We start from the raw sequence: 9258 nt of genomic DNA on the forward strand, positions 1-9258 counted from the left end.
CTGACCTTAATAGCCATAAAACTGATTATCCACATAACTGTAAATAAACAGCAATAATCTAAATCAACAGAAAGCAATTTCACTCTAGAAGAAGGTCCACTCTACCTAACATAATAAAACCTTGGCATATGATATCTTACCATTTCATCAAAAGCATTTTTATCCTTAAACTGTTTCAAGAAAGAAGAGAAAGAAGGAAAACAAATCTGATGTTAATACAGTTCTGTGTGTTAGTATGCTGCATGGTAACATATGTCATTTTGGGATAAGTTTAGCACCCTAAACTAGACCATCCAAAATCTGGAACAGCACTTTAAATGACTGTCACTTCAGAAAACAATCACATCTAGAACAAATGCTCTTAATTACAGATATCAAAATTATATATTTCACTGTTAAATAACCATTTTTGTTCTAGCTGACATGCTCTTGCAGAATTTGAATCCTATGAACACAAAATGGGATATTCTGAAATTGTTTGTTAGATTCCTACAGTCACTATATATTGTATATATCATATGAGATCCATTGTAACATTGAATTAATTGTCATAATAATTAGTCAATGTCTTTTGATGGGAAACATAAAGCATCCATGTCAGAGCTCTGTAAAAGCCTTTCGCACTATAGGCAAAATGTAAAATATACAACCATTTTATCAACTAAGAAGCTAATCTAAGTCTTCCTCATCACTGAAGACATGAAGAAACTTGTAAGACATTTAACACAAACAATATCTACTGTACACATTAATGTTCTTTTAAATCAGTTCAACATGCAATCAACACAAAAGAAATCACTGAAATTTAACATAAATTAATCTAGACCAAGCAAGAAAAAAAGAAGAAAAATCGGCAAGGAAAGGCCTTCAACGACTCTTCCACACTTGTACAAGATGCTACAATTGCCATTGGTCATTATCACTGGTAGTGCCATGCAACACATTATTGCAGGACCAGAAAATAAGCTTTTAAACACTAGCAGTGGTTCTAATCATAATGCAGCCATAGATATCTATTTGTTTAGATATTATGATCCACACAATAAAGTATCTATATAAAATATTGCAGGTACTCATGTATATGATAAAAATCCTTAAAATCTAAAAGGTGTTGTGAGATAAAGGCAAAATTTGGGTAGTTGGAAGGACACCTCTGATCTTTCACACTCCAAAAAGTATATTAACAAAAACCATAGATTTCTCATAGTGATTTTGCAGATTCAAGTGATTGTCCATAAGCAATCCACCGTCTAATAGCCTAAAGTCAAAATTACCAAGAATAAAAATCCCCTGAAGATGAATCTACAATACTGACTGCTCTACTTGACTCCAGAGGGCCTAAATTGCTTTTTTCTAAAATCAAATATATCACTTTGATCACACTTGTAAACACATATGTTAAGCATAAGGGTTAAACCATTTCTTCTATCATACTTTTACAGTTTCCAGAAGTATGACATTTTAAATGCTTTATAAATATATGCCATTTTTTTAAAATTCACATTAGAACATTGTTACTGTTTATAAATGTCTTGAGAAAGACATGTACTAATCTATTACCAAAGATTTCCATTATCATGCAAACTACTTCACAATTCTATAACTGTATCCATTTTCTTGTTGAAACATCTATCATATATGCAACTGGAACTGCCCTCTTCAGACTTGAGAAAAATAAACTCTTTAAAAATTCTATTCCTTAAGCTCTTCATTTCATTCTCAAGGACAACCTTTTTGCAACCATCCTTCACCGTGATCAAATCATTTACTTCCCACAAGTTTTATCTTATTAACCAACATGACTGAGGAATGTAACCTTTAGTCACACCACACACTAATTGTCACTTTTCTGAGATGAAGGGAATCATGATATTCTTTCAGCTGACTTTACTCACTTCACTCTTATCACAATAATCTTAAACTGATGTGCCAGGATCTTCATGACACACCTGGCTCCATGGTAATGTGTCCTGTGGTTGGGTCATAAGAGCCAGCTAGGTAATAAATATCATAATTTTCACAGTTTGGTCCGTACCGCTTTTCTTGCTCTCGTCGCTTGATTCGATACTCAGACAGTGCAATGACGTCACACTTATGACTAATGGTCTGAACATCATTTTCATCTGTATGAGGAGACTGGAACAAAGCCCCCTGAAAAAATAGGTTAATATTGGTTACAGAGTTGATTATACTCATGAATTCTTTATCTTTTAAAGAGATCAAAAGTGCATTCTAAGGTATCTATTTAGAGCATAATGAATATAAACCTTGCATTAAAGAGAGGCATATTAAATTATCAAGTTCAATTCATTCAATAACAATCATGGAATAAACCAAACAGAAATTTGTGTATTAGTTTCAACTTTCAGTTCGTCTTACCTTTGGTTCAGTTAGCCTCCGTCCAAGTCCCTTAGTCTCCTGAGGATGATAGAACCACTTGACTTTAACCACCATGTTTCCTCCCCATGATTCCCACATAAGTTCGATTCTTCCAATGTATGGACGGTCGGGTTGGCCAGCAGACAAGAACACAGCAGAATCTCCAACCTAATACATAGTATGTAGAAAATTAATAAAATCATATTAATATTTCATTAGTAAGTATGGCTATAAAGTCAATATACCATGATACTGTATGCAACCTAAATATTTTACATAAAAGAATATATCTTTTAAGAGATACGTACACGTATCATTTCTTTTCCTCTAACTATAGCCTTAAAGAATTCTTTTTTGCCTTTGCCCTTTGCACCAGGTCTTTTGAATCCTTTGCCAGACCATCTCCACAACTGTCTTTCAGGAAGAAAAGGTGCAATCTTTGACTTGCCCGAGGGATGTCTCTTCTTACGCTTTGCTGGAGTCTTAACCTGTAATATTGATAAGCATTTTGTTAGAGACTGAAAGTTGACAGGAATAAGTATTAGTTTTTAGTTATCATTTATGGCATTATAATCTCCATTGAATAAATTTAGTTTGTGAACTAACCTTTTCCTTCTTTGAGGGAGTGTATTCAGAATCATTCTCTTCAGAGTCCTCCTCAGTGGCACTCTTCGATGATGAACTATCCAATTCTGACTCTGACTCCTCCTGGTATGAGCGTTTTCTTGTTTCTCCCAAGGGTGGTGGAGGAGACTTGATTCTCATGGTAAGTTCATTTATCCCAGGTTCAATGTGTGGGAGTGGTCTGTCTCCTTCACGATGTTTATGCTTGTGCTTATTCTTGTGTCTGTGGCGATGGTGATGTGATGACTCTGTGTGTTTATGCTTCTTGTGCTTTTTCTTATCTCCCTTCTTATTTGTTTTCTTAATAATCTTTTCCTCATTTTCCTTCTCTGTTTTCTTTATATTTACACTGCTCTTTTTGTTTTCCTTTTCTACTTCGTTGTTAACATCGTTTGGATCATGAAGAGTGTCATCTTCAACATTATTTTCAGTGGTCGCCTTCACCTTTTTCTGTCTTGTCTTGGGAGGTTCCTCCTTGATCTCAGGGAGGCTGTCACCTGTAGGTCTCCGTTTTCTCTTTTGGAGGGTCATCAGAGGGTTGGGGTCGTAATCTAAAGGAAACAAAGATGTGATTGTCCTGTTCTAAGTCTAACTAAATCTAGGCAAAATATGTCCAACCCAAAATGCCTAAGAAAAATATCAACACTGTTCTTTTCCAGATATATTAGTTAACAGACTTAATAGCAAAGCTATTAAAGGAAGGAAGAGAAGAAAAAGATAAAGACTTATATCTAATAACTGGGTTAGTAACATCTCATACATACACTTACCCAGAACGGGGAATTCTGGAGGTAAAAGACGAATATCATCCACATGAATCTTCCCCGAGTCACCATCATCAAATTCCACATTCACAAAGTTATGATTGGCTTCATGTGCTGGGGAAGAGGAAGCAGCTACCATTCCTGTATAGGTGAAGACAGAATTATCATTAAAATATGTGACTATATAAATCAAACCATTATGTCTACTGAATTATCATTTTATGAAAAGTTGCTGAACAGAGGACAGCAAACTGGAGTAAAGTAATACATTATATTTAACTGAACTTTAAAGGACAATCTAGTATATGCTTCTCACAATATAAAGTATATAAACAAAAATATGGACTTTTTCATTCTTTAAAGGAATCAGATATTAACAAACCTGGATAAAGGCCTCGGTACTGCTGTGACCAAAAGGCACAAACACGGGTTCCTTCTTTGAGGAACCTCGTCGAACCAGGCTTCACTTCCTTCCACTGCAATGACAAACATCCATGTTAACTGGATCTTATCTGTACATAAGTTAATATAATGACAAAGAATAACAACAGCAACAGAAAACCTTTGGGTTTGTTTAATGAGATTCTTTTTGTATATTACTTATATGGGAAAATATTTGAATATTATAATTTATTCTAGTTTCTTCACACTTATCTACCTAGAAACAGTAATAAATACACATAGTAAAGAGTCAACTGAAAATGGAAGAAGAATTCATACTTACCATGCTTACATTTGGAATCAAGACCTCATAACCACAAGAGTAAGGATCAATACAATATATACTTACTGACTGCTCAAGCAGTTCTTCTCGACAGTATATATGTGGACGTGAGCCTCGTTCTCCATCTATCACAACTCCATACACATCAGGAGGTGTCATGGGAACTACATAGCCAGCGTACAGCAGACCATCCTGCAGCACCAACACTCTCGCTTTGTCTACTAAATCACCCACTTCAATAACACAAACATTTGGTTCTGTAAGTGACAGAATTGAATTGGTTTACTGTCAAAACACACTTTCACAATATTTCTTACTTGATATAAAATGTCTTTATAGCTATGTATGTATAATTATTAATGCATTTTTGTCATTTATCTTTTCATAGATGTCTTTTATAGATGTCTGTTAAATGAGGTGATGACACTAATTCTAAGGAATTCATTTCATATTCCTCACCTGGTGTTTGCATGGTGGGTCTTGTAGCATCAGTAGTTGTAGTTGCAGTTGTAGTTGTACTTGCTGTTGTGGTAGTGGTTGTGGTGACAGTTGTGGTTGTAGTAGATGTGGTAGAGATGGCCACAGTGTCTCCTGATGATACTTCTTGACTAGTCTCATGGTCACTGGCAGACGCTTCCTCTTCCACTTTCTCGGTTTCCTTTTCGTCACGGTCTCTCTCCTCTTCCGATTCATCGTGCTCCGCTGCAGCCATTGTTGAGTGCTTCTTGAGGGACCTGTTAAAGGTAATTAACAATATTTATTTACTTAAAACTTTATAAAAAGGAATGTAGAAATAAGTATGTAGATGATGTCCCTGTATTTATCTACTGATAGAAACAAATAATACATTTTGTTTCATTAATTCTTCTATCAAAAAGATTTGGAACATATTCTTCAACATATTAAATGACATACCTATAAAGTGCCTCCATCACTGACTGCTTTTCTGCTGCACTCTTCCTCTTCTCTTTGTCTCTAAGCATTGCTCTTCTGGTAATAGATGTTCGACTACGAGGCACTAATCTTCTCTGAGCCCCTCGAATGCCTTCAGACTTTACCAAACATGGCTAAAAAATCATTGAGGTTGTATTATATGGCTGTTCATAGTGCCTAGTCATGTAAAAACTTTACAAACTTCAAAATTCACTTACAAATCAATATCTTATGTTGGGGCTTTAATCTCTATATTAAAAGTAATAGTTATAACATACACACTTTAATGTATAAAAAAGTATTTGCAATTACTTCAGCATAAATGAAAAATCATCAACAGTTATGTCAAACTACTTCAATAAGACAATTCTTACCGATTGGTGATCCTCATCTTCAGACAAGTCTTTGGTTGGTGTTTCATTAGTACTGGTCATGGAGTAGTGTACTCGATTTGCTCCTTCTTCTTCTTCCTGATCACCCTCTCGTACCTAAAAATTTGGGAAGGAATTATTCTTTGTTTTCTAAGTAATAGAAAATGGTTTTTATAACAACTTTAATAGAGAAAAAATATTACATCTTCATGGCAGACTTTTTCATACTAACACTCACCTTAACTTCAGCTTTCAACTTTGGACGCATTTTTGGCTTGTGTGAGAGCAGTGGACGATGAAGCAGGAGATTCAGAGACTTTGGTTTTTTAGCAACTATGGTTTCAGTAGCATCTTCCTTCGTTGGTGAGTGTTTCTTGGGCCGGCCTGGCTTCCGTTTCTTTGATGATGAGGCTGATGCTGGCTGCTGCTCAAGATCTGAAGGCGATGATTCAACAGAAGTTTCTGTGTGCAAAGCTTTCGATTCTCGGGCTGAAGAGTCACTTAGACTATATTTTGCTTGTTCTTCCTCACTCTCTTCTAGACGTGTTTCAGGTGTAGTGGTGGGTAGCTTGAAAGGTGGTCTCAGTGGTGGAAGTGCTGTGTCTTCTGATGAAATAGACCATCTTCTATTTTTCTCTTTATCTGTATCATCATCACTTGATTCATCCTTTTCTGTGGATGCCTGTGTTTCAACAGATTTTGGTGGTGTGTACTGGTTACCATTGTGGGTGACATGGCTTGAAAATGTTGCTGTAAGAACTGGTGGTTTAAGTATTGATCTGCTGGCACTGTGTGACTCTTCTTTCTCTTCATCACTATCTTTGGTTGTACTCTTTATCTGAAGGTCTGTTACTCTTTCTAGCACTGGAGGTGAAAGTTCCTTTTGTACTGACTTTTTCTTCTTATTTGGAGGTCTTCCAACCTTCTTTTTGCCAGGGACATCATTGTTATGAACCTTTCTTTTGGGTGGTCTGCCTGGTTTTCTTTTTGCAGGGCTTGCTGTCACTTTCTTAGGCTGAAGTCTCGAAAGTTCACGTTGCTTTTCTCTATATTTCCTCTGCAATTCAGCCAGTTGCATACGCATATCAAGCTCAGCTGCATCCATTGAATCAACAGGAAATCCAAATGGTACTTTAAAACCTACAGTTGATTCTTTTTGATACTGTGAAGCTTTGTTAGCAATGAAAGCTTTTGCTTCTCTTTCAGACTGAGGGCTTTTGTAATTTCTATTTACATCTGTGGTCTTTACTGGAGTGATATATGAGTTTTGAACAGTTCCAAAAGTAGAAGATCCAAATACTGGTTTATCAGCTGTTTGGCTAAAAGTGCTTGATCTTAAACATCTTGTCTCAGTACTTGGGCCTGGCTGTGGTGAAGGTGAGCGTGGCGAAGGTGAGCGTTCCAATGGGCGTGTGGGAACACTTGGGGATGTGGCTGCCACATCAGCCAGGGAAGACAGGGCTGTGCAAGCCACATTCTTCTCCTCCAGGATGCGTTGCTCAGCTAAGGCACACAAAAGGCTGAGGCCATGAAGGCCTGTAAGTGGGTCAGACTGAGATACAGGTGAAGAAGGTTCAGCATATTGTGATGGTGAAGTTGCAGGTGACTGGAGACGAGAAATATCCATTATGCAAGCTTTTGCCAGCTCATGCATCCTACTTCCTGCAATCCCATTCACATCTCCTTCTTCTGAAACAATTTCACCTCTTGGACTTACTTCATCTTTATTTGCAGGTGACTCGTGCTCATCAGAACAATCTTCACCTTTTTCTATACTACTCTCATATTCCCCATCAGAGGCATATTCATAAGGTGGTGTCTCCTTGCATGGTGAACTACACTTCTCCTCAGGCAATTCATCTTGCCCTGGGTAAGTACAATCATCTTCTTGAATTTTCTCCTGTGATGAGCAATAGCCATCTTCCGGGGTTTCTTCCTGGACAAGTGGACCATCTGCACTTTGTTCCTCCTGTGGTAATTCTGAGAGTCTATCTGCATGTTGCAGAATACTTTGAGATAAAAGCTCTAGACCACTCACATCAATGTATGATGAATTTGTACCAGAGTATGGGGCTGAATCCATATGTGAAGTAGGTTGCATTTCCTGACAGCCTGTACATGATGAGACTGAATTTGATACAGTCTGTTCTTGGCAAACTACAAGAGGATTTGGCTGGACTGAAGACTGGGTTTCTGGATTAGACTCTGAAGAAGCAGAGGTGGGAAGAGGTGTTAAACTGTCCTTTGGGTATGTTGCTGTAGCTGGTTCAGAGTTGCAAGGAATTTGGCCAACTTCAGACATGGGATGATGTGGCTCTGATGACTCTAATCTTTGGGACTTGGTGTGATCACCTGTTTTTTCATTACTGTTTAGGGTCAGTGGTTCAGAAAACTTTGTTACTGTGGACTGACCAGTGCTAACAATTGCAGGTTCATAGCATTTAGGAGTTGGATGCTTAGAAACAGTTGTTCCTACTTTTAAATAGCTTGAATTCTTTGGTTCTTGGCATATTGTGTCTGTAGTTTCAATTGTTTGTGATGAAGAATTTTTATCCTGAATTTCTGAAGACATATTTTCAGTGTAAGGGGCCGGTAATGAATCTTTTTGAACCTGTGTCATATAAACTTTAGGTGCTTTAGCACATGTGGCTTGAGTAGCTTCACAACCAAGAAATGCTTCTTTCTTAACTGACTGGACATGAGTTTCATCAGCTGCATCTCTGATCCAGGTGTGCAGGCCCCATCTCTATTAACCCCAACAGGAGAGGGAACTTCTTCCTTGATTTCTTGTTTGATCTTGAAGGGGACTGGTATTCGTAAAGGCTCCTGTAGTGACAAAGATCTTGGCAGAAGCAATTCTGTGTCAGGCTCTTCTTCTGAATGGGAAGTAACATTAATTGGCTCATTTGAGTCTGTTCTAGAAACAGGAGAACCAGTGGCCACCATGGACTCACAATCCTGTGGTGAATAATGGTCAAGGCTGCTACCCTTTGCCACACTGGAGACAGGTGCAGCTGGCAGAACTGAGAATGTTGTCATATTGCCTGGAGTCGCAAGGGTGTTGGCATGAGTTGTAGTAAGGGATGTTGTTCTACTGGTGGTAAAGCCCGAGTCCATGGTTGTAGTAGGGGGATGTGGGAAAGGTGGAAGGGAATAAGGTGCAGGATGAGGTGACTGAGGACAGTAATAGGGTAGAGATGTTGGAGGCGGGTATAGGTAAGGAGGAGGAAGATGACGCAGACCTGCAGGTAGAGGTGGTGGTAATGTCAGCTCACTGCCTGGTGGAGGAGGTCCCTGCCCTGGAGGGGGCACACTCACTGGACGGCTCTTGGGGTCTTCGTCTGGTGGTCCGGGAGTGGGGGGGTCCTCACGCTTGATGGAGGGAGGTGTTGGTGCATGGACGGGAGCATGGGGATGGGGGACATGAATCAGAGTTGTGTGGGCATGTAGTGCAGGATGAAAG

General features: G+C 38.3%; 1 protein-coding gene across 2 annotated transcripts in view; it reads right to left on the reverse strand.

Annotated features, from left to right (window-relative positions):
* Positions 1 to 8551, reverse strand: part of LOC125036253 (BAH and coiled-coil domain-containing protein 1-like) — a 9763-nt gene extending 1212 nt beyond the window's left edge. The window contains exons 1-11 of one of the 2 annotated variants that reach the window (XM_047628731.1): positions 6034 to 8551; positions 5799 to 5912; positions 5407 to 5558; positions 4951 to 5225; positions 4558 to 4748; positions 4150 to 4243; positions 3774 to 3908; positions 2986 to 3554; positions 2688 to 2867; positions 2380 to 2547; positions 1 to 2151 (exon numbers count right to left, since the gene is read on the reverse strand). The exon at positions 1 to 2151 is cut by the window's left edge and continues 1212 nt beyond it. In XM_047628731.1, coding sequence (XP_047484687.1) covers positions 1939 to 2151; positions 2380 to 2547; positions 2688 to 2867; positions 2986 to 3554; positions 3774 to 3908; positions 4150 to 4243; positions 4558 to 4748; positions 4951 to 5225; positions 5407 to 5558; positions 5799 to 5912; positions 6034 to 8415 — 4473 coding nt within the window. In that variant the 5' untranslated portion in view covers positions 8416 to 8551 and the 3' untranslated portion in view covers positions 1 to 1938. Of the gene's footprint in view, positions 2152 to 2379; positions 2548 to 2687; positions 2868 to 2985; positions 3555 to 3767; positions 3909 to 4149; positions 4244 to 4557; positions 4749 to 4950; positions 5226 to 5406; positions 5559 to 5798; positions 5913 to 6033 lie in introns of both variants that reach the window. The other variant, XM_047628730.1, reaches the window with a different exon arrangement.
* Between the last annotated feature and the right edge of the window lie 707 nt (positions 8552 to 9258).

Source organism: Penaeus chinensis, chromosome 20, assembly GCF_019202785.1.
Source record: "Penaeus chinensis breed Huanghai No. 1 chromosome 20, ASM1920278v2, whole genome shotgun sequence".
In the NCBI taxonomy this organism is placed as follows: domain Eukaryota; kingdom Metazoa; phylum Arthropoda; class Malacostraca; order Decapoda; family Penaeidae; genus Penaeus; species Penaeus chinensis.